Source organism: Carcharodon carcharias, chromosome 2 (genome assembly GCF_017639515.1).
Source record: "Carcharodon carcharias isolate sCarCar2 chromosome 2, sCarCar2.pri, whole genome shotgun sequence".
Classification (NCBI taxonomy): Eukaryota; Metazoa; Chordata; class Chondrichthyes; order Lamniformes; family Lamnidae; genus Carcharodon; species Carcharodon carcharias.
This window is the reverse complement of record NC_054468.1, coordinates 121,343,397-121,369,077: the sequence shown is the minus strand read 5'-3', so window position 1 is coordinate 121,369,077 and position 25,681 is coordinate 121,343,397. Positions and strand designations below refer to the sequence as shown.

At 55.6% G+C, this 25,681-nt stretch overlaps 1 protein-coding gene and 1 pseudogene across 1 annotated transcript in view; both read left to right on the top strand.

The window, feature by feature from the left end:
• The first annotated feature begins 19,031 nt into the window (after nucleotides 1-19,031).
• LOC121291932 lies at nucleotides 19,032-22,404 on the top strand (annotated as a pseudogene).
• A 2,828-nt stretch (nucleotides 22,405-25,232) lies between these two features.
• Nucleotides 25,233-25,681, top strand: part of LOC121288147 (uncharacterized protein DDB_G0271670-like) — a gene marked incomplete at its 5' end in the record, with an annotated part of 4,802 nt that continues 4,353 nt past the window's right edge. Inside the window, 3 exon segments of the mRNA XM_041206543.1 lie at nucleotides 25,233-25,440; nucleotides 25,480-25,568; nucleotides 25,571-25,681. The exon segment at nucleotides 25,571-25,681 is cut by the window's right edge and continues 58 nt beyond it. Of these exon segments, the coding sequence (XP_041062477.1) occupies nucleotides 25,233-25,440; nucleotides 25,480-25,568; nucleotides 25,571-25,681 (408 nt within the window).

The following is a 25,681-nucleotide window of genomic DNA, read 5'->3' as shown; positions in this document are numbered from 1 at the left end:
CAGCAGCACTAGCACCAGCAACAGCTGCAGCAACAGCATAAGCAGCAGCACCAGTACCAGCAACAGCAGCAACTACATCTGCAGCACCAGGAGCAACACCAGCAGGAACAGCAAGAGCTGCACCAGCAGCAGCACCACGACCAGTAGCAGCAACAGGATCAGAAGCAACAATAGCTACAGCAACAGCAGGAGCAACAACAGCAGCTGCACCAGCAGCAGCCACCAGCAGCAGCAGCAGAAGCACTGGCAGCAACAGTAGCAGCAGCCAAAACACCAGCAGCAGCAACAGCAGCAGCAACAGCAGCAGCAGTACCAACAGCAGCAGCAGCTGCAGCAGCTAGCAGCAGCAGCACCAAATGCAGCAGCACCAACAACAACAGGAACAGCAGCAGTAGCAGCAACAGCAGCATCAGCAATAGCTGCAGCAACAGCAACAGCAGTACCAGCAGCAATAACAGCAGCAGCAGCAACTACAGCATCACCAGCAGCAGCTACAGCAGCAACACCAGCAGCAACAGCAAGAGCAGCACCAGCAGCAGCACCACCAGCGGTAGCAGCAACAGGATCAGTAGCAGCAGTAGCTACAGCAACAGCGGGAGCAACAGCAGCAGCTGCACAGCAGCATCACCAACACCGGCAGCAACAGTAGCAGCAGCCAAAGCACCAGCAGCAGCAACAGCCGCAGCAAAAGCAGCAGCAGTACCAACAGCAGCAGCAGCTGCAGCAGCTGGCAGCAGCAGCACCAAAAGCAGCAGCACGAACAACAATAGGGACAGCAGCAGTAGCAGCAACAGCAGCATCAGCAATAGCAGCAGCAACAGCAGCAGCAGTACCAGCAGCAATAACAGCAGCAGCAGCAACTACAGCATCACCAGGAGCAGCAACAGCAGCAACACCAGCAGCAGCATCAAGAGCAGCACCAGCAGCAGCACCACCACCAGTATCAGCAACAGGATCAGTAGCACCACCAGCAGCAGCAACAGTATCAGTAGCAGCAATAGCTAAAGCAGCAGCAGGAGCAACAGCAGCCAAAGCACCAGCAGCAGCACCAACACCGGCAGCAACAGTAGCAGCAGCCAAAGCACCAGCAACAGCAACAGCAGCAGCAACAGCAGCAGCAGTACCAACAGCACCAGCAGCTACAGCAGCTAGCAGCAGCAGCACCAACAGCAGCAGCACGAGCAACAATAGGGACAGCAGCAGTAGCAGCAACATCAGCATCAGCAATAGCAGCAGCAACAGCAACAGCAGTAGCAGCAGCAATTACAGCACCAGCAGCAACTACAGCATCACCATCGGCAGCAACAGCAGCAACACCAGCAGCAACAGCAAGAGCAGCACCAGCAGCAGCACCACCACCAGTAGCAGCAACAGGATCAGTAGCAGCAATAGCTACAGCAACAGCAGGAGCAACACCAGCAATAGCAGCAGCAGCAGCACGAACACCGGCAGCAAAAGTAGGTGCAGCCAAAGCACCAGCAACAGCAAAAGCAGCAGCAACAGCAGCAGCCGTACCAACAGCAGCAGCAGCTGCAGCAGCTGGCAGCAGCAGCACCAAAAGCAGCAGCACGAACAAAAATAGGGACAGCAGCATTAGCAGCAAAAGCAGCATCAGCAATAGCAGCAGCAACAGCAGTACCAAAAGCAGTAACAGCAGCAGCAGCAACTACAGCATCACCAGCAGCAGCAACAGCAGCAATGGCAGCAGCAGCAGCAGCAACAGCAGCAGTACCAGCAACAGTAGCAGCAACACCAGCAACAGGAAGAGCAGCGCCATCAACAGCGGCAACAGCAGCAGCAACAGCAGCAGCAGTAACAGCCAGAGCTGCACCAGCAAAAGCAGCAGCCACAGCAGCACCAACACCACCAGCAGCAGCAGTACCCAGACCAGTAGGAACAACAGGATGAGTAGCAACAATAGCTACAGCAACAGCATGAGCAACAACAGCAACTGCTCCAGCAGCAGCCACCAGCAGCAGCAGCACCAGCACTGGCAGCAACAGTAGCAGCAGCCAAAGCACAAGCATCAGCAACAGCAGCAGCAACAGCAGCAGCAGTACCAACAGCAGGAGCAGCTGCAGCAGCTGGCAGCAGCAGCACCAAAAGCAGCAGCACGAACAACAATAGGGACAGCAGCATTAGCAGCAAAAGCAGCATCAGCAATAGCAGCAGCAACAGCAGTACCAAAAGCAGTAACAGCAGCAGCAGCAACTACAGCATCACCAGCAGCAGCAACAGCAGCAATGGCAGCAGCAGCAGCAGCAACAGCAGCAGTACCAGCAACAGTAGCAGCAACACCAGCAACAGGAAGAGCAGCGCCATCAACAGCGGCAACAGCAGCAGCAACAGCAGCAGCAGTAACAGCCAGAGCTGCACCAGCAAATGCAGCAGCCACAGCAGCACCAACACCACCAGCAGCAGCAGTACCCAGACCAGTAGGAACAACAGGATGAGTAGCAACAATAGCTACAGCAACAGCATGAGCAACAACAGCAACTGCTCCAGCAGCAGCCACCAGCAGCAGCAGCACCAGCACTGGCAGCAACAGTAGCAGCAGCCAAAGCACAAGCATCAGCAACAGCAGCAGCAACAGCAGCAGCAGTACCAACAGCAGGAGCAGCTGCAGCAGCTGGCAGCAGCAGCACCAACAGCAGCAGCACCAACAACAACAACAGGAACAGCAGCAGTAGCAGCAACAGCAGCATCAGCAATAGCAGCAGCAACAGCAATAGCAGTACCAGCAGCAATAACAGCAGCAGCAGCAACTACAGTATCACCAGCAGCAGCAACAGCAGCAACAGCTGCAGCAACAGCAAGAGCAGCACCAGCAGCAGCACCACCACCAGCATCAGCAACAGGATCAGTAGCAGCACCAGCAGCAGCACCACCACCAGTAGCAGCAACAGGATCAGTTGCAGCAATATCTACAGCAACAGCAGGATCAACAGCAGCCAAAGCACTAGCAGCAGCACCAACACTGGCAGCAACTGTTGCAGCAGCCAAAGCACCAGCAACAGCAACAGCAGCAGCAACAGCCGCAGCAGTACAAACAGCAGCAGCAGCTGCAGCAGCTGGCAGCAGCAGCACCAAAAGCAGCAGCACGAACAACAATAGGGACAGCAGCAGTAGCAGCAACAGCAGCATCAGCAATACCAGCAGCAACAGCAACAGCAGTACCAGCAGCAATAACAGCAGCAGCAGCAACTACAGCATCACCAGCAGCAGCAACAGCAGCAATGGCAGCAGAAGCAGCAGCAACAGCAGCAGTACCAGCAACAGCAGCAGCAACACCAGCAACAGGAAAAGCAGTGCCATCAACAGCGTCAACAGCAGCAGCAACAGCAGCTGCAGTAACAGCCAGAGCAGAACCAGCAAAAGCAGCAGCCACAGCAGCAACAACACCACCAGCAGCAGCAGTACCAACACCAGCAACAACAGCAACAGCACCAGCAGGAACACCAGCATCACCAGCTGCACCAGAAACAGCAACAGCACCAGCAGCAGTATCAGTTCCAGCAACAGCAGCAGCACCAGCATCAGCAGCACCAGCAGCAGCGGCACCACCAGTAGCAGCAATAGCATCAGTAGCAGCAATAGCTGCAGCAACAGCAGTAGCAACAGCAGCAGCAGGAGCACCAACACCAGCAGCAACAGCAGCAGCAGCAGCCAAAGCACCCGCAACAGCAACAGCAGCAACAGCAGCTTCCATATCAGTTGCAGGAACAGCAGCAGGAACCATATCAGCAGCACCAGAACCAGCAGCAACATCAGCAGCACTAGCACCAGCAACAGCAGAGGCAACAGCATGAGCAGCAGCACCAGTACCAGCAACAGCAGCAACTACATCTGCAGCAACAGGAGCAACACCAGCAGCAACAGCAAGAGCAGCACCAGCAGCAGCACCACGACAAGTAGCAGCAACAGGATCAGTAGCAACAATAGCTACAGCAAAAGCAGGAGCAACAACAGCAGCTGCACCAGCAGCAGCCTCCAGCAGCAGCAGCACCAGCACTGGCAGCAACAGCAGCAGCCGCACCAGAAGCAGTAGCACCAACAGCAACAGGAAAAGCAGCAGTAGCAGCAACAGCAGCAACAACATGAGCTGCAACAGCAGCAACACCAGCAGCAACAGCAAGAGCAGCACCAGCAGCAGCACCACCACCAGCAGCAGCAACAGGATCAGTAGCAGCAAAAGCTACAGCAACAGCTGGAGCAACAGCAGCAGCAGCACCAGCAGAAGCACCAACACCGGCAGCAACAGTAGCAGCAGCCAAAGCACCAGCAACAGCAAAAGCAGCAGCAACAGCAGCAGCAGAACCAACAGCAGCAGCAGCTACAGCAGCTAGCAGCAGCAGCACCAGCAGCAGCAGCACGAACAACAATAGGGACAGCAGCAGTATCAGCTACAGCAGCATCAGCAATAGCAGCAGCAACAGCAACAGCAGTACCAGCAGCAATAACAGCAGCAGCAGCAACTACAGCATCACCAGCAGCAGCTACAGCAGCAACACCAGCAGCAACAGCAAGAGCAGCACCAGCAGCAGCACCACCACCGGTAGCAGCAACAGGATCAGTAGCAGCAGTAGCTACAGCAACAGCGGGAGCAACAGCAGCAGCTGCACAGCAGCATCACCAACACCGGCAGCAACAGTAGCAGCAGCCAAAGCACCAGCAGCAGCAACAGCCACAGCAAAAGCAGCAGCAGTACCAACAGCAGCAGCAGCTGCAGCAGCTGGCAGCAGCAGCACCAAAAGCAGCAGCACGAACAACAATAGGGACAGCAGCAGTAGCAGCAACAGCAGCATCAGCAATAGCAGCAGCAACAGCAACAGCAGTACCAGCAGCAATAACAGCAGCAGCAGCAACGACAGCATCACCAGCAGCAGCAACAGCAGCAACACCAGCAGCAACAGCAGCAACAGCAGCAGTACCAGCAACAGCAGCAGCAACACCAGCAACAGGGAGAGCAGCGCCATCAACAGCGGCAACAGCAGCAGCAACAGCAGCTGCAGTAACAGCCAGAGCAGCACCAGCAAGAGCAGCAGCCACAGTAGCAACAACACCACCAGTAGAAGCAGTACCAAGACCAGCAAAAACAGCAACAGCACCAGCAGGAACACCAGCATCACCAGCTGCATCAGCAACAGCAACAGCACCAGCAGTAGTATCAGTTGCAGTAACAGCAGCAGCACCAGCATCAGCAGCACCAGCAGCAGCAGCACCACCAGTAGCAGCAACAGCATCAGTAGCAGCAATAGCTGCAGCAACAGCAGCAGTAACAGCAGGAGCACCAACACCAGCAGCAGCAGCAGCAGCAGCAGGCAAAGCTCCAGCAACAGCAACAACAGCGGCAGCAGCAGCCGTATCAGTTGCAGCAACAGCAGCAGCACCAGTATCAGCGGCACCAGAACCAGCAGCAACATCAGCAGCACTAGCACCAGCAACAGCAGCAGCAACAGCATAAGCAGCAGCACCAGTACCAGCAACAGCAGCAACTACATCTGCAGCAACAGGAGCAACACCAGCAGGAACAGCAAGAGCAGCACCAGCAGCAGCACCACGACCTGTAGCAGCAACAGGATCAGTAGCAACAATAGCTACAGCAACAGCAGGAGCAACAACAGCAGCAGCACCAGCAGCAGCCACCAGCAGCAGCAGCAGAAGCACTGGCAGCAACAGTAGCATCAGCCAAAACACCAGCAGCAGTAACAGCAGCAGCAACAGCAGCAGCAGTACCAACAGCAGCAGCAGCTGCAGCAGCTAGCAGCAGCAGCACCAAATGCAGCAGCACCAACAACAACAGGAACAGCAGCAGTAGCAGCAACAGCAGCATCAGCAATAGCTGCAGCAACAGCAACAGCAGTATCAGCAGCAATAACAGCAGCAGCAGCAACTACAGCATCAACAGCAGCAGCAACAGCAGCAATGGCAGCAGCAGGAGCAGCAACAGCAGCAGTACCAGCAACAGCAGCAGCAACACCGGCAACAGGAAGAGCAGCATCATCAACAGCGGCAACAGCAGCTGCAGTAACAGCCAGAGAAGCACTAGCAAAAGCAGCAGCCACAGCAGCACCAACACCACCAGCAGCAGCAGTACCAACACCAGCAACAACAGCAACAGCTCCAGCAGGAACACCAGCATCACCAGCTGCAACAGCAACAGCAAGAGCACCAGCAGCAATATCAGTTGCAGCAACAGCAGCAGCACCAGCATCAGCAGCACCAGCAGTTGCAGCACCACCAGTAGCAGCAATAGCATCAGTAGCAGCAATAGCATCAGTAGCAGCAACAGCAGGAGCAACACCAGCCAATGCGCCAGCAGCTGCACCAACACCGGCAGCAACAGTAGCAGCACCAAAAGCAGCAGCACGAACAACAATAGGGACAGCAGCAGCAGCAGCAACAGCAGCATCAGCAATGGCAGCAGCAACAGCAACAGCAGTACCAGCAGCAATAACAGCAGCAGCAGCAACTACAGCATCACCAGCAGCAGCAAAAGCAGCAACACCAGCAGCAGCAGCAGCAACAGCAGCAGTACCAGCAACAGCAGCAGCAACACCAGCCACAGGGAGAGCAGCGCCATCAACAGCGGCAACAGCAGTAGCAACAGCAGCAGCAGTAACAGCCAGAGCAGCACCAGCAAAAGCAGCAGCCACAGCAGCACCAACACCACCAGCAGCAGCAGTACCAACACCAGCAACAACAGCAAAAGCACCAGTAGGAACACCAGCATCACCAGCTGCCGCAGAAACAGCAACAGCACCAGCAGCAGTATCAGTTTCAGCAACAGCAGCAGCACCAGCATCAGCCGCACCAGCAGCAGCGGCACCACCAGTAGCAGCAATAGCATCAGTAGCAGCAATAGCTGCAGCAACAGCAGCAGCAACAGCAGCAGCAGGAGCACCAACACTAGCAGCAACAGCAGCAGCAGCAGCCAAAGCACCAGCAACAGCAACAGCAGCAACAGCAGCTTCCATATCAGTTGCAGGAACAGCAGCAGCAACAGTATCAGCAGCACCAGAACCAGCAGCAACATCAGCAGCACTAGCACCAGGAACAGCAGAGGCAACAGCATGAGCAGCAGCACCAGTACCAGCAACAGCAGCAACTACATCTGCAGCAACAGGAGCAAGACCAGCAGCAACAGCAAGAGCAGCACCAGCAGAAGCACCACGACAAGTAGCAGCAACAGGATCAGTAGCAACAATAGCTACAGCAACAGCAGGAGCAAGAACAGCAGCTGCACCAGCAGCAGCCACCAGCAGCAGCAGCACAAGCTTTGGCAGCAACAGCAGCAGCCGCACCAGAAGCAGCAGCACCAATAGCAACAGGAAAAGCAGCAGTAGCAGCAACAGCAGCAACAACATGAGCTGCAACAGCAGCAACACCAGCAGCAACAGCAAGAGCAGCACCAGCAGCAGCACCACCACCAGCAGCAGCAACAGGATCAGTAGCAGCAAAAGCTACAGCAACAGCAGGAGCAACAGCAGCAGCTGCACCAGCAGAAGCAGCAACACCGGCAGCAACAGTAGCAGCAGCCAAAGCACCAGCAACAGCAACAGCAGCAGCAACAGCAGCAGCAGAAGCAACAGCAGCAGCAGCTACAGCAGCTAGCAGCAGCAGCACCAGCAGCAGCAGCACGAACAACAATAGGGACAGCAGCAGTATCAGCTACAGCAGAATCAGAAATAGTAGCAGCAAAGGCAACAGCAGTACCAGCAGCAATAACAGCAGCAGCAGCAACTACAGCATCACCAGCAGCAGCTACAGCAGCAACACCAGCAGCAACAGCAAGAGCAGCACCAGCAGCAGCACCACCACCGGAAGCAGCAACAGGATCAGTAGCAGCAGTAGCTACAGCAACAGCGGGAGCAACAGCAGCAGCTGCACAGCAGCATTACCAACACCGGCAGCAACAGTAGCAGCAGCCAAAGCACCAGCACCAGCAACAGCAGCAGCAACAGCAGCAGCAGTACCAACAGCAGCAGCAGCTGCAGCAGCTGGAAGCAGCAGCACCAAAAGCAGCAGCACGAAAAACAATAAGGACAGCAGCATTAGCAGCAACAGCAGCATCAGCAATAGCATCAGCAAAAGCAACAGCAGTACCACCAGCAATAACAGCAGCAGCAGCAACTACAGCATCACCAGGAGCAGCAACAGCAGCAATGGCAGCAGCAGCAGCAGCAACAGCAGCAGTACCAGCAACAGCAGCAGCAACACCAGCAACAGGAAGAGCAGCGCCATCAACAGCGGGAACAGCAGCAGCAACAGCAGCAGCAGAAACAGCCAGAGCAGCACCAGCAAAAGCAGCAGCCACAGTAGCACCAACACCACCAGCAGAAGCAGTACAAACACCAGCTACAACAGCAACAGCACCAGCAGGAACACCAGCATCACCAGCTGCAACAGCAACAGCAACAGCACCAGCAGCAGTATCAGTTGCAGCAACAGCAGCAGCACCAGCATCAGCAGCAACAGCAGCAGCAGCACCACCAGTAGCAGCAATAGCATCAGTAGCAGCAATAGCTGCAGCAACAGCAGTAGCAACAGCAGCAGCAGGAGCACCAACACCAGCAGCAACAGCAGCAGCAGCAGGCAAAAAAACAGCAACAGCAACAACAGCAGCAGCAGCAGCCGTATCAGTTGCAGCAACAGCAGCCGCACCAGTATCAGCAGCACCAGAACCAGCAGCAACATCAGCAGCACTAGCACCAGCAACAGCAGCAGCAACAGCATAAGCAGCAGCACCAGTACCAGCAACAGCAGCAACTACATCTGCAGCAACAGGAGCAACACCAGCCGGTACATCAAGAGCAGCACCAGCAGCAGCACCACGACCAGTAGCAGCAACAGGAACAGTAGTTGCAATATCGACAGCAACAGCTGGAGCAACAACAGCAGGTGCACCAGCAGCAACCACCAGCAAAAGCAGTACCAGCACAGGCAGCAACTGTAGCAGCAGCCAAAACACCAGCAGCAGCAACAGCAGCAGCAACAGCAGCAGCAGTACCAACAGCAGCAGCAGCTGCAACAGCTAGCAGCTGCAGCATCACCAAATGCAGCAGCACCAACAACAACAGGAACAGCAGCAGTAGCAGCAACAGCAGCATCAGCAATAGCTGCAGCAACAGCAACAGCAGTATCAGCAGCAATAACAGCAGCAGCAGCAACCACAGCATCACCAGCAGCAGCAACAGCAGCAATGGCAGCAGCAGTAGCAGCAACTGAAGCAGTACCAGCAACAGCAGCAGCAACACCAGCAACAGGAAGAGCAGCATCATCAACAGCGGCAACAGCAGCTGCAGTAACAGCCAGAGCAGCACCAGCAAAAGCAGCAGTCACAGCAGCACCAACACCACCAGCAGCAGCAGTACCAACACCAGCAACAACAGCAACAGCTCCAGCAGGAACACCAGCATCACAAACAGCAGCAGCAGCTGCAGCAGCTGGCAGCAGCAGCACCAAAAGCAGCAGCACGAACAACAATAGGGACAGCAGCAGTAGCAGCAACAGCAGCATCAGCAATACCAGCAGCAACAGCAACAGCAGTACCAGCAGCAATAACAGCAGCAGCAGCAACTACAGCATCACCAGCAGCAGCAACAGCAGCAATGGCAGCAGAAGCAGCAGCAACAGCAGCAGTACCAGCAACAGCAGCAGCAACACCAGCAACAGGAAAAGCAGTGCCATCAACAGCGTCAACAGCAGCAGCAACAGCAGCTGCAGTAACAGCCAGAGCAGAACCAGCAAAAGCAGCAGCCACAGCAGCAACAACACCACCAGCAGCAGCAGTACCAACACCAGCAACAACAGCAACAGCACCAGCAGGAACACCAGCATCACCAGCTGCACCAGAAACAGCAACAGCACCAGCAGCAGTATCAGTTCCAGCAACAGCAGCAGCACCAGCATCAGCAGCACCAGCAGCAGCGGCACCACCAGTAGCAGCAATAGCATCAGTAGCAGCAATAGCTGCAGCAACAGCAGTAGCAACAGCAGCAGCAGGAGCACCAACACCAGCAGCAACAGCAGCAGCAGCAGCCAAAGCACCCGCAACAGCAACAGCAGCAACAGCAGCTTCCATATCAGTTGCAGGAACAGCAGCAGGAACCATATCAGCAGCACCAGAACCAGCAGCAACATCAGCAGCACTAGCACCAGCAACAGCAGAGGCAACAGCATGAGCAGCAGCACCAGTACCAGCAACAGCAGCAACTACATCTGCAGCAACAGGAGCAACACCAGCAGCAACAGCAAGAGCAGCACCAGCAGCAGCACCACGACAAGTAGCAGCAACAGGATCAGTAGCAACAATAGCTACAGCAAAAGCAGGAGCAACAACAGCAGCTGCACCAGCAGCAGCCTCCAGCAGCAGCAGCACCAGCACTGGCAGCAACAGCAGCAGCCGCACCAGAAGCAGTAGCACCAACAGCAACAGGAAAAGCAGCAGTAGCAGCAACAGCAGCAACAACATGAGCTGCAACAGCAGCAACACCAGCAGCAACAGCAAGAGCAGCACCAGCAGCAGCACCACCACCAGCAGCAGCAACAGGATCAGTAGCAGCAAAAGCTACAGCAACAGCTGGAGCAACAGCAGCAGCAGCACCAGCAGAAGCACCAACACCGGCAGCAACAGTAGCAGCAGCCAAAGCACCAGCAACAGCAAAAGCAGCAGCAACAGCAGCAGCAGAACCAACAGCAGCAGCAGCTACAGCAGCTAGCAGCAGCAGCACCAGCAGCAGCAGCACGAACAACAATAGGGACAGCAGCAGTATCAGCTACAGCAGCATCAGCAATAGCAGCAGCAACAGCAACAGCAGTACCAGCAGCAATAACAGCAGCAGCAGCAACTACAGCATCACCAGCAGCAGCTACAGCAGCAACACCAGCAGCAACAGCAAGAGCAGCACCAGCAGCAGCACCACCACCGGTAGCAGCAACAGGATCAGTAGCAGCAGTAGCTACAGCAACAGCGGGAGCAACAGCAGCAGCTGCACAGCAGCATCACCAACACCGGCAGCAACAGTAGCAGCAGCCAAAGCACCAGCAGCAGCAACAGCCACAGCAAAAGCAGCAGCAGTACCAACAGCAGCAGCAGCTGCAGCAGCTGGCAGCAGCAGCACCAAAAGCAGCAGCACGAACAACAATAGGGACAGCAGCAGTAGCAGCAACAGCAGCATCAGCAATAGCAGCAGCAACAGCAACAGCAGTACCAGCAGCAATAACAGCAGCAGCAGCAACGACAGCATCACCAGCAGCAGCAACAGCAGCAACACCAGCAGCAACAGCAGCAACAGCAGCAGTACCAGCAACAGCAGCAGCAACACCAGCAACAGGGAGAGCAGCGCCATCAACAGCGGCAACAGCAGCAGCAACAGCAGCTGCAGTAACAGCCAGAGCAGCACCAGCAAGAGCAGCAGCCACAGTAGCAACAACACCACCAGTAGAAGCAGTACCAAGACCAGCAAAAACAGCAACAGCACCAGCAGGAACACCAGCATCACCAGCTGCATCAGCAACAGCAACAGCACCAGCAGTAGTATCAGTTGCAGTAACAGCAGCAGCACCAGCATCAGCAGCACCAGCAGCAGCAGCACCACCAGTAGCAGCAACAGCATCAGTAGCAGCAATAGCTGCAGCAACAGCAGCAGTAACAGCAGGAGCACCAACACCAGCAGCAGCAGCAGCAGCAGCAGGCAAAGCTCCAGCAACAGCAACAACAGCGGCAGCAGCAGCCGTATCAGTTGCAGCAACAGCAGCAGCACCAGTATCAGCGGCACCAGAACCAGCAGCAACATCAGCAGCACTAGCACCAGCAACAGCAGCAGCAACAGCATAAGCAGCAGCACCAGTACCAGCAACAGCAGCAACTACATCTGCAGCAACAGGAGCAACACCAGCAGGAACAGCAAGAGCAGCACCAGCAGCAGCACCACGACCTGTAGCAGCAACAGGATCAGTAGCAACAATAGCTACAGCAACAGCAGGAGCAACAACAGCAGCAGCACCAGCAGCAGCCACCAGCAGCAGCAGCAGAAGCACTGGCAGCAACAGTAGCATCAGCCAAAACACCAGCAGCAGTAACAGCAGCAGCAACAGCAGCAGCAGTACCAACAGCAGCAGCAGCTGCAGCAGCTAGCAGCAGCAGCACCAAATGCAGCAGCACCAACAACAACAGGAACAGCAGCAGTAGCAGCAACAGCAGCATCAGCAATAGCTGCAGCAACAGCAACAGCAGTATCAGCAGCAATAACAGCAGCAGCAGCAACTACAGCATCAACAGCAGCAGCAACAGCAGCAATGGCAGCAGCAGGAGCAGCAACAGCAGCAGTACCAGCAACAGCAGCAGCAACACCGGCAACAGGAAGAGCAGCATCATCAACAGCGGCAACAGCAGCTGCAGTAACAGCCAGAGAAGCACTAGCAAAAGCAGCAGCCACAGCAGCACCAACACCACCAGCAGCAGCAGTACCAACACCAGCAACAACAGCAACAGCTCCAGCAGGAACACCAGCATCACCAGCTGCAACAGCAACAGCAAGAGCACCAGCAGCAATATCAGTTGCAGCAACAGCAGCAGCACCAGCATCAGCAGCACCAGCAGTTGCAGCACCACCAGTAGCAGCAATAGCATCAGTAGCAGCAATAGCATCAGTAGCAGCAACAGCAGGAGCAACACCAGCCAATGCGCCAGCAGCTGCACCAACACCGGCAGCAACAGTAGCAGCACCAAAAGCAGCAGCACGAACAACAATAGGGACAGCAGCAGCAGCAGCAACAGCAGCATCAGCAATGGCAGCAGCAACAGCAACAGCAGTACCAGCAGCAATAACAGCAGCAGCAGCAACTACAGCATCACCAGCAGCAGCAAAAGCAGCAACACCAGCAGCAGCAGCAGCAACAGCAGCAGTACCAGCAACAGCAGCAGCAACACCAGCCACAGGGAGAGCAGCGCCATCAACAGCGGCAACAGCAGTAGCAACAGCAGCAGCAGTAACAGCCAGAGCAGCACCAGCAAAAGCAGCAGCCACAGCAGCACCAACACCACCAGCAGCAGCAGTACCAACACCAGCAACAACAGCAAAAGCACCAGTAGGAACACCAGCATCACCAGCTGCCGCAGAAACAGCAACAGCACCAGCAGCAGTATCAGTTTCAGCAACAGCAGCAGCACCAGCATCAGCCGCACCAGCAGCAGCGGCACCACCAGTAGCAGCAATAGCATCAGTAGCAGCAATAGCTGCAGCAACAGCAGCAGCAACAGCAGCAGCAGGAGCACCAACACTAGCAGCAACAGCAGCAGCAGCAGCCAAAGCACCAGCAACAGCAACAGCAGCAACAGCAGCTTCCATATCAGTTGCAGGAACAGCAGCAGCAACAGTATCAGCAGCACCAGAACCAGCAGCAACATCAGCAGCACTAGCACCAGGAACAGCAGAGGCAACAGCATGAGCAGCAGCACCAGTACCAGCAACAGCAGCAACTACATCTGCAGCAACAGGAGCAAGACCAGCAGCAACAGCAAGAGCAGCACCAGCAGAAGCACCACGACCAGTAGCAGCAACAGGATCAGTAGCAACAATAGCTACAGCAACAGCAGGAGCAAGAACAGCAGCTGCACCAGCAGCAGCCACCAGCAGCAGCAGCACAAGCTTTGGCAGCAACAGCAGCAGCCGCACCAGAAGCAGCAGCACCAATAGCAACAGGAAAAGCAGCAGTAGCAGCAACAGCAGCAACAACATGAGCTGCAACAGCAGCAACACCAGCAGCAACAGCAAGAGCAGCACCAGCAGCAGCACCACCACCAGCAGCAGCAACAGGATCAGTAGCAGCAAAAGCTACAGCAACAGCAGGAGCAACAGCAGCAGCTGCACCAGCAGAAGCAGCAACACCGGCAGCAACAGTAGCAGCAGCCAAAGCACCAGCAACAGCAACAGCAGCAGCAACAGCAGCAGCAGAAGCAACAGCAGCAGCAGCTACAGCAGCTAGCAGCAGCAGCACCAGCAGCAGCAGCACGAACAACAATAGGGACAGCAGCAGTATCAGCTACAGCAGAATCAGAAATAGTAGCAGCAAAGGCAACAGCAGTACCAGCAGCAATAACAGCAGCAGCAGCAACTACAGCATCACCAGCAGCAGCTACAGCAGCAACACCAGCAGCAACAGCAAGAGCAGCACCAGCAGCAGCACCACCACCGGAAGCAGCAACAGGATCAGTAGCAGCAGTAGCTACAGCAACAGCGGGAGCAACAGCAGCAGCTGCACAGCAGCATTACCAACACCGGCAGCAACAGTAGCAGCAGCCAAAGCACCAGCACCAGCAACAGCAGCAGCAACAGCAGCAGCAGTACCAACAGCAGCAGCAGCTGCAGCAGCTGGAAGCAGCAGCACCAAAAGCAGCAGCACGAAAAACAATAAGGACAGCAGCATTAGCAGCAACAGCAGCATCAGCAATAGCATCAGCAAAAGCAACAGCAGTACCACCAGCAATAACAGCAGCAGCAGCAACTACAGCATCACCAGGAGCAGCAACAGCAGCAATGGCAGCAGCAGCAGCAGCAACAGCAGCAGTACCAGCAACAGCAGCAGCAACACCAGCAACAGGAAGAGCAGCGCCATCAACAGCGGGAACAGCAGCAGCAACAGCAGCAGCAGAAACAGCCAGAGCAGCACCAGCAAAAGCAGCAGCCACAGTAGCACCAACACCACCAGCAGAAGCAGTACAAACACCAGCTACAACAGCAACAGCACCAGCAGGAACACCAGCATCACCAGCTGCAACAGCAACAGCAACAGCACCAGCAGCAGTATCAGTTGCAGCAACAGCAGCAGCACCAGCATCAGCAGCAACAGCAGCAGCAGCACCACCAGTAGCAGCAATAGCATCAGTAGCAGCAATAGCTGCAGCAACAGCAGTAGCAACAGCAGCAGCAGGAGCACCAACACCAGTAGCAACAGCAGCAGCAGCAGGCAAAAAAACAGCAACAGCAACAACAGCAGCAGCAGCAGCCGTATCAGTTGCAGCAACAGCAGCCGCACCAGTATCAGCAGCACCAGAACCAGCAGCAACATCAGCAGCACTAGCACCAGCAACAGCAGCAGCAACAGCATAAGCAGCAGCACCAGTACCAGCAACAGCAGCAACTACATCTGCAGCAACAGGAGCAACACCAGCCGGTACATCAAGAGCAGCACCAGCAGCAGCACCACGACCAGTAGCAGCAACAGGAACAGTAGTTGCAATATCGACAGCAACAGCTGGAGCAACAACAGCAGGTGCACCAGCAGCAACCACCAGCAAAAGCAGTACCAGCACAGGCAGCAACAGTAGCAGCAGCCAAAACACCAGCAGCAGCAACAGCAGCAGCAGTACCAACAGCAGCAGCAGCTGCAACAGCTAGCAGCTGCAGCATCACCAAATGCAGCAGCACCAACAACAACAGGAACAGCAGCAGTAGCAGCAACAGCAGCATCAGCAATAGCTGCAGCAACAGCAACAGCAGTATCAGCAGCAATAACAGCAGCAGCAGCAACCACAGCATCACCAGCAGCAGCAACAGCAGCAATGGCAGCAGCAGTAGCAGCAACTGAAGCAGTACCAGCAACAGCAGCAGCAACACCAGCAACAGGAAGAGCAGCATCATCAACAGCGGCAACAGCAGCTGCAGTAACAGCCAGAGCAGCACCAGCAAAAGCAGCAGTCACAGCAGCACCAACACCACCAGCAGCAGCAGTACCAACACCAGCAACAACAGCAACAGCACCAGCAGGAACACCAGCATCACCAGCTGCAACAGCAACAGCAACAGCACCAGCAGCAGTATCAGTTCCAGCAACAGCAGCAGCACCAGCATCAGCAGCACCAGCAGCAGCAGCACCACCAGTAGCAGCAATAGCATCAGTAGCAGCAATAGCTGCAGCAACAGCAGCAGCAACAGCAGCAGCAGGAGCACCAACACCAGCAGCAACAGCAGCAGCAGCAGCCAAACCACCAGCTACAGCAACAACAGCAGCAGCAGCCGTATCAGTTGCAGCAACAGCAGCAGCACCAGTATCAGGAGCACCAGAACCAGCAGCAACATCAGCAGCACTAGCACCAGCAGCAGCAGCAGCAAGAGCATAAGCAGCAGCACCAGTACCAGCAACAGCAGCAACTACATCTGCAGCAACAGGAGCAACACGAGCAGCAGCAGCAAGAGCAGCACCAGCAGCAGCACCACGACGAGTAGCAGCAACAGGATCAGTAGCAACAATAGCTATAGCAACAGCAGGAGCAACAACAGCAGCTGCACCAGCAGCAGCCACCAGCAGCAGCAGCACCAGCACTGGCAGCATCAGTAGCAGCAGCCAAAGCACCAGCAACAGCAACAGCAGCAGGAACAGCAACAGCAATACCAACAGCAGCAGCAGCTGCAGCAGCTAGCAACAGCAGCACCAACAGCAGCAGCACCAACAACAACAGGAACAGCTGCAGTAGCAGAAACAGCAGCATCAGCAATAGCAGCAACAACAGCAACAGCAGTACCAGCAGCAATAACAGCAGCAGCAGCAACTACAGCATCACCAGCAGCAGCAACACCAGCAACACCAGCAGCAACAGCAAGAGCAGCACCAGCAGCAGCACCACCACCAGTAGCAGCAACAGGATCTGATGCAGCAATAGCTACAGCAACTGCATCAGCAACAGCAGCCAAAGCACCAGCAGCAGAACCAACACCGGCAGCAACAGTAGCAGCAGCCAAAGCACCAGCAACAGCAACAGCAGCAGCAACAGCAGCAGCAGTACCAACAGCGGCAGCAGCTGCAGCAGCTGGCAGCAGCAGCACCAAAAGCAGCAGCACGAACAACAATAGGGACAGCAGCAGTAGCAGCAACAGCAGCATCAGCAATAGCAGCAGCAACAGCAACAGCAGTACCAGCAGCAATAACAGCAGAAACAGCAACTACAGCATCACCAGCAGCAGCAACAGCAGCAATGGCAGCAGCAGCAGCAACAGCAGCAGTACGAGCAACTGCAGCAGCAACACCAGCAACAGGAAGAGCAGCGCCATCAACAGCGGCAACAGCAGCAGCAACAGCAGCAGCTGTAACAGCCAGAGCAGCACCAGCAAAAGCAGCAGCCACAGCAGTACCAACACCACCAGCAGCAGCAGTACCAACAGCAGCAGTAGCTGCAGCAGCTGGAGCCACCAGCAGCAGCAGCACCAGCAATGGCAGCAACAGCAGCAGCAGTACCAACAGCAGCAGCAGCTCCAGCAACGACCAGCAGCAGCACCAACAGCAACAGGAACAGCAGCAGTAGCAGCAACAGCAGCAACAACATGAGCTGCAACAGCAGCAACACCAGCAGCAACAGCAAGAGCAGCACCAGCAGCAGAACCACCACCAGTAGCAGTAACAGGATCAGTAGCAGCAATAGCTACAGCAACAGCAGGAGCAACAGCAGCAGCTGCACCAGCAGCAGCACCAACACCGGCAGCAAGAGTAGCAGCAGCCAAAGCACCAGCAACAGCAACAGCAGCAGCCACAGCAGCAGCAGTACCAACAGCACCTGCAGCTACAGCAGCTAGCAGCAGCAGCAACAACAGCAGCAGCACGAACAACAATAAGGACAGCAGCAGTAGCAGCAACAGCAGAATCAGCAATAGCAGCAACAACAGCAACAGAAGTAACAGCAGCAATAACAGCAGCAGCAGCAACTACAGCATCACCAGCTGCAGCAACAGCAGCAACACCAGTAGCAATAGCAAGAGCAGCACCAGCAGCAGCACCACCACCAGTAGCAGCAACAGGATCAGTAGCAGCAATAGCTACAGCAACAGCAGGAGCAACAGCAGCCAAAGCACCAGGAGCAGCACCAACACCGGCAGCAACAGTAGCAGCAGCCAAAGCACCAGCAACAGCAACATAAGCAGCAAAGCAGCAGCAGTACCAACAGCAGTAGCAGCTGCAGCAGCTGGCAGCAGCAGCACCAAATGCAGCAGCACGAACAACAATAGGGACAGCAGCAGTAGCAGCAACAGCAGCATCAGCAATACCAGCAGCAAGAGCAACAGCAGTACCAGCAGCAATAACAGCAGCAGCAGCAACTACAGCATCAACAGCAGCAGCAACAGCAGCAATGGCAGCAGCAGCAGCAGCAATGGCAGCAGTACCAGCAACAATAGCAGTAGCAACAGCAACAGCAGTGCCAGCAGCAATAACAGCAGCAGCAGCAACTAGAGCATCACCAGCAGCACTACAGCAGCAACACCAGCAGCAACAACAAGAGCAGCACCAGCAGCAGCACCACCACCAGTAGCAGCAACAGGATCAGTAGCAGCACTTGCAGCAGCACCAGCACCTTTAGCAGAAACAGGATCAGTAGCAGCAATAGCTACAGCATCAGCAGGAGCAACAGCAGCCAAAGCACCAGCAACAGCAACAGCAGCAGCAGCAACAGCAGCAGCAGTACCAACAGCAGTAGCAGCTGCAGCAGCTGGCAGCAGCAGCACCAAAAGCAGCAGCAATAACAACAATAGGGACAGTAGCAGTAGCAGCATCAGCAGCATCAGCAATTGCAGCAGCAACAGCAACATCAGTACCAGCAGCAATAACAGCAGCAGCAGCAACTACAGCATCAACAGCAGCAGCAACAGCAGCAATGGCAGTAGCAGCAGCAACAGCAGCATTACCAGCCACAGCAGCAGCAACACCAGCAACAGGAAGAGCAGCGCCATCAACAGCGGCAACAGCAGCAGCAACAGCAGCAGCAGTAACAGCCAGAGCAGCACCAGCAAACTCAGCAGCCACAGCAGCACCAACACCACCAGCAGCAGCAGTACCAACACCAGCAACAACAGCAACAGCACCAGCAGGAACACCAGCATTACCAGCTGCAACAGCAACAGCAACAGCACCAGCAGCAGTATCAGTTTCAGCAACAGCAGCAGCACCAGCATCAGCAGCACCAGCATCAGCAGCACCACCAGTAGCAGCAATAGCATCAGTAGCAGCAATAGCTGCAGCAACAGCAGCAGCAACAGCAGCAGGAGCACAAACACCAGCAGCAACAGCAGCAGCAGCAGGCAACGCACCAGCAACAGCAACAACAGCAGCAGCAGCAGCCGTATCAGTTGCAGCAACAGCAGCAGCACCAGTATCAGCAGCACCAGATCCAGCAGCAACATCAGCAGCACTACCACCAGCAACAGCAGCAGCAACAGCATAAGCAGCAGCACCAGTACCAGCAACAGCAGCAACTACATCTGCAACAACAGGAGCAACACCAGCAGCAACAGCAAGAGCAGCACCAGCAGCAGCACCACGACCAGTAACAGCAACAGGATCAGTAGCAACAATAGCTACAGCAACAGCGGGAGCAACAACAGCAGCTGCACCAGCAGCAACCACCAGCAGCAGCAGCACCAAACTGGCAGCAACAGTGCAGCCGCCAAAGCACCAGCAGCAACATCAGCAGCAGTAACAGCAGCAGCAGTACCAACAGCAGCAGCAGCTGCAGCAGATAGCAGCAGCAGCACCTAAAGCAGCAGCACCAACAACAAGAGGAACAGCAGCAGTAGCAGCAACAGCAGCATCAGCAATAGCAGCAGCAACAGCAACAGCAGTACCAGCAGCAATAACAGCAGCAGCAGCAACTACAGCATCACCAGCAGCAGCAACAGCAGCAATGGCAGCAGCAGCAGCAGCAACAGCAGCAGTACCAGCAACAGCAGCAGCAACACCAGCAACAGGAAGAGCAGCGCCATCAACAGCGGCAACAGCAGCAGCAATAGCAGCAGCAGTAACAGCCAGAGCAGCACCAGCAAAATCAGCAAACACAGCAGCACCAACACCTCCAGCAGCAGCAGTACCAACAGCAGCAGTAGCTGCAGCAGCTAGCAGCAGCAGCACCAAAAGCAGCAGCACCAACAACAACAGGAACAGCAGCAGTAGCAACACCAGCAGCAACAGCAAGAGCAGCACCAGCAGCAGCACCACGGCCAGTAGCAGCAACAGGATCAGTAGCAACAATAGCTACAGCAACAGCAGGAGCAACAACAGCAGCTGCAACAGCAGCAGCCACCAGCGGCAGCAGCACCTGCACTGGCAGCAACAGTAGCAGCAACCAAAGCACCAGCATCAACATCAGCAGCAGCAACAGCAGCAGCAGTACCAACAGCAGCAGTACCTGCAGCAGCTAGCTGCAGCAGCACCAAAAGCAGCAGCACCAACAACAACAGGAACAGCAGCAGTAGCAGCAACAGCAGCATCAGCAATAGCAGCTGCAACAGCAACAGCAGTACCAGCAAGCAGCAATAACAGCAGCAGCAGCAATTACAGCATCACCAGCAGCAGCAACAGCAGCAATGGCAGCAGCAGCAGCAGCAACAGCAGCAGTACCAGCAACAGCAGCAGCAACACCAGCAACAGGAAGAGCAGCACCATGAACAGCGGCAACAGCAGCAGCAATAGCAGCAGCAGTAACAGCCAGAGCACCACCAGCAAAATCAGCAAACACAGCAGCACCAACACCACCAGCAGCAGCAGTACCAACAGCAGCAGTAGCTGCAGCAGCTAGCAGCAGCAGCACCAAAAGCAGCAGCACCAACAACAACAGGAACAGCAGCAGTAGCAACACCAGCAGCAACAGCAAGAGCTGCACCAGCAGCAGCACCACGGCCAGTAGCAGCAACAGGATCAGTAGCAACAATAGCTACAGCAACAGCAGGAGCAACAACAGCAGCTGCAACAGCAGCAGCCACCAGCAGCAGCAGCACCTGCACTGGCAGCAACAGTAGCAGCAGCCAAAGCACCAGCATCAACATCAGCAGCAGCAACAGCAGCAGCAGTACCAACAGCAGCAGTACCTGCAGCAGCTAGCTGCAGCAGCACCAAAAGCAGCAGCACCAACAACAACAGGAACAGCAGCAGTAGCAGCAACAGCAGCATCAGCAATAGCAGCAGCAACAGCAACAGCAGTACCAGCAGCAATAACAGCAGCAGCAGCAACTAGAGCATCACCCTCAGCAGAAACAGCAGCAACACCAGCAGCAACAGCAAGAGCAGCACCAGCAGCAGCACCACCACCAGTAGCAGCAAGAGGATCAGTAGCAGCACTTGCAGCAGCACCAGCACCAGTAGCAGCAACAGGATCAGTAGCAGCAATAGCTACAGCAACAGCAGCAGCAACAGCAGCCAAAGCAGCAGCAGCAGCACCAACACCGGCAGCAACAGTAGCAGCAGCCAAAGCACCAGCAACAGCAACAGCAGCAGCAACAGCAGCAGCAGTACCAGCGGCAGTAGGAGCTGCAGCAGCTGGCAGTAGCAGCACCAATAGCAGCAGCACGAACAACAATAGGGACAGCAGCATTAGCAGCAACAGCAGCATCAGAAATAGCAGCAGCAACAGCAACAGCAGTACCAGCAGCAATAACAGCAGCAGCAGCAACTACAGCATCACCAGCAGCAGCAACAGCAGCAACGGCAGCAGCAGGAGCACCAACACCAGCAGCCACAGCCGCAGCAGCAGGCAAAGCACCAGCAACAGCAACAACAGCAGCAGCAGCAGCCGTATCAGTTGCAGCAACAGCAGCAGCACCAGTATCAGCAGCACCAGAACCAGCAGCAACATCAGCAGCACTAGTACCAGCAACAGCAGAGGCAACAGCATAAGCAGCAGCACCAGTACCAGCAACAGCAGCAACTACATCTGCAGCAACAGGAGCAACACGAGCAGCAACAGCAAGAGCAGCACCAGCAGCAGCACCACGACCAGTGGCAGCAACAGGATCAGTAGCAACAATAGCTACGGCAACAGCAGCAGCAACAACAGCAGCTGCACCAGCAGCAGCCACCAGCAGCAGCAGCACCAGCACTGGCAGCAACAGTAGCGGCAGCCAAAGCACCAGCAACAGCAACAGCAGCAGCAACAGCAGCAGCAGTACCAACAGCAGCAGCAGCTGCAGCAGCTAGCAACAGCAACACCAACAGCAGCAGCACCAACAAGAACAGGAACAGCTGCAGTAGCAGCAACAGCAGCATCAGCAATAGCAGCAGCAACAGCAACAGCAGTACCAGCAGCAATAACTGCAGCAGCAGCAAAAACAGCATCACCAGCAGCAGCAACACCAGGAACACCAGCAGCAACAGCAAGAGCAGCACCAGCAGCAGCACCACCACCAGTAGCAGCAACAGGATCAGTAGCAGCACCAGCAGCAGCACCACCACCAGTAGCAGCAACAGGATCAGTAGCAGCAATAGCTACAGCAACAGCATCAGCAACAGCAGCCAAAGCACCAGCAGCAGAACCAACACCGGCAGCAACAGTAGCAGCAGCCAAAGCAACAGCAACAGCAAAAGCAGCAACACCAGCAGCAACAGCAAGAGCAGCACCAGCAGCAGCACCACCAACAACAACAGGAACAGCTGCAGTAGCAGCAACAGCAGCATCAGCAATAGCAGCAGCAACAGGAACAGCAGTACCAGCAGCAATAACAGCAGCAGCAGCAACTACAGCATCACCAGCAGCAGCAACACCAGCAACACCAGCAGCAACAGCAAGAGCAGCACCAGCAGCAGCACCACCACCAGTAGCAGCAACAGGATCAGTAGCAGCACCAGCAGCAGCACCACCACCAGTAGCAGCAACAGGATCAGTAGCAGCAATAGCTACAGCAACAGCATCAGCAACAGCAGCCGAAGCACCTGCAACGGAACCAACACCGGCAGCAACAGTAGCAGCAGCCAAAGCACCAGCAACAGCAAAAGCAGCAACACCAGCAGCAACAGCAAGAGCAGCACCAGCAGCAGCACCACCACCAGTAGCAGCAAGAGCATCAGTAGCAGCACTTGCAGCAGCACCAGCACCAGTAGCAGCAACAGGATCAGTAGCAGCAATAGCTACAGCAACAGCAGGAGCAACAGCAGCCAAAGCACCAGCAGCAGCACCAAAACCGGCAGCAACAGTAGCAGCAGCCAAATCACCAGCAACAGAAAGATCATCAGCAACAGCAGCAGCAGTACCAACAGCAGTAGCAGCTGCAGCAGCTGGCAGCAGCAGCAGCAAAAGCAGCAGCACGAACAACAATAGGGACTGCAGCAGTAGCAACAACAGCAGCATCAGCAATAGCAGCAGCAACAGCAACAGCAGTACCAGCAGCAATAACAGCAGCAGCAGCAACTACAGCATCAACAGCAACAGCAACAGCAGCAATGGCAGCAGCAGCACCAGCAACAGCAGCAGCAACACCATCAACAGGAAGAGCAGCGCCATCAACAGCGGCAACAGTAGCAGCAACAGAAGCAGCAGTAACAGCCAGAGCAGCACCAGCAAAATCAGCAGCCACAGCAGCACCAACACCACGAGCAGCAGCAGTACCAACACCAGCAACAACAGCAACGGCACCAGCAGGAACACCAGCATCACCAGCTGATACAGCAACAGCAACAGCACCAGCAGCAGTATCAGTTTCAGCAACAGCAGCAGCACCAGCATCAGCAGCACCAGCAGCAGCAGCACCACCAGTAGCAGCAATAGCATCAGTAGCAGCAATAGCTGCAGCAACAGCAGCAGCAGGAGCACCATCACCAGCAGCAACAGCAGCAGCAGCAGCAGGCAAAGCACCAGCAACAGCAACAACAGCAGCAGCAGCAGCCATATCAGTTGCAGCAACAGCAGCAGCACCAGTATCAGCAGCACCAGAACCAGCAGCAACATCAGCAGCACTAGCACCAGCAACAGCATGAGCAGCAGCACCAGTACCAGCAGTAGCAGCAACTACATCTGCAGCAACAGGAGCAACACCAGCAGCAACAGCAAGAGCAGCACCAGCAGCAGCACCACCACCAGTAGCAGCAACAGTATCAGTAGCAACAATAGCTACAGCAACAGCAGGAGCGACAACATCAGCTGCACCAGCAGCAGTCACCAGCAGCAGCAGCACCAGCACTGGCAGCAACAGTAGCAGCAGCCAAAGCCCCAGCAGCAGCAACAGCAGCAGCTACAGCAGCAGCAGTACCAACAGCAGCAGCAGCTGCAGCAGCTAGCAGCAGCAGCACCAACAGCAGCAGCACCAACAACAACAGGAACAGCAGCAGTAGCAGCAACAGCAGCATCAGCAATAGCAGCAGCAACAGCAACAGCAGTACCAGCAGCAATAACAGCAGCAGCAGCAACTACAGCATCACCAGCATCACCAGCAGCAGCACCAGCAGCAACAGCAAGAGCAGCACCAGCAGCAGCTCCACCACCAGTAGCAGCTACAGGATCAGTAGCAGCACCAGCAGTAGCACCACCACCAGTAGCAGCAACAGGATCAGTAGAAGCAATAGCTACAGCAACAGCAGGAGCAACAGCAGCCAAAGCACCTGCAGCAGCACCAAAACCGGCAGCAACAGTAGCAGCAGCCAAAGCACCAGCAACAGCAACAGCAGCAGCAACAGCAGCAGCTGTACCAACAGCAGCAGCAGCTGCAGCAGCTGGCAGTAGAAGCACCAACAGCAACAGCACGAACAACAATAGGGATAGCAGGAGTAGCAGCAACAGCAGCATCAGCAATAGCAGCAGCAACAGCAACAGCAGTACCAGCAGCAATAACAGCAGCAGCAGCAGCTACAGCATCACCAGCAGCAGCAACAGCAGCAATGGCAGCAGCAGCAGCAGCACCAGCAGCAGTACCAGCAACAGCAGCAGCAACACCAGCAACAGGAAGAGCAGTGCCATCAACAGCGGCAACAGCAGCAGCAACAGCAGCAGCAGTAACAGCCAGAGCAGCACCAGCAAAATCAGCAGCCACAGCAGCACCAACACCAGCAGCAGCAGCAGTACCAACACCAGCAACAACAGCAACAGCAGCAGCAACACTAGCAGCAGCAACAGCAACAGCAGCTCCAACCCCAGCAGCAACAGCAAGAGCACCAGCAGTAGCAACAACAGCAGTATCAGCACCAGCAGCCCCAGGTGCTGCCGCTGCTGTTGCTGCTGATGCTGCTGCAGTATCAGCTCCAGCAACAGCAGCAGCAACAGCAAGAGCAACAGCACCATCACCAGCAGCAGTAGCAGCAACACCACCAGTAGTACTAGCAGCAGCAGCACTAGCAGCAGCAACAGCAACAACAGCAACACCAGCAGCAAGAGCAAGAGCGCCAGCAGCAGTACTAAAACCAGCAGCACCAACCCCTGCAACAACAGCTGCAGCAAAACCATAAGGAGTGACAACAGCAGCAACAGTAGCAGCAGCACCAGCAACAGCAGCAGCAACACCAGCAACAGGAAGAGCAGCGCCAGCAGCAGCAACAACAGCAGCAGCAACAGCAGCAGCAGCAACAGCCAGAGCAGCACCAGCAATAGCAGCAGCCACAGCACCAGCAACAGCAGCAGCAACAGCACCACCAACACCAGCAGCAGCAGCAGTACCAACATGAGCAACAACAGCAGCAGCACCAGCAGCAGCAGCAGCAGTATCATTGCATCAACAGCAGCAGCACCAGTATCAGCAGCACCGGAACCAGCAGCAGCAACACCAGTGGCCGCAACAGCAGCAGCAGCAGCAACAGCAACTGCAGCAGCAACAGTAGCACCACCAACACCAGCAACAACAGCAGCAACAGCAGCAGCAGCAGCATCAACAGCAGTAGCTCCAACACCAGCAACAACAGCTTCAGCAACAGCAGCAGCAGCAGCAACAGCAGCAGCACCAAC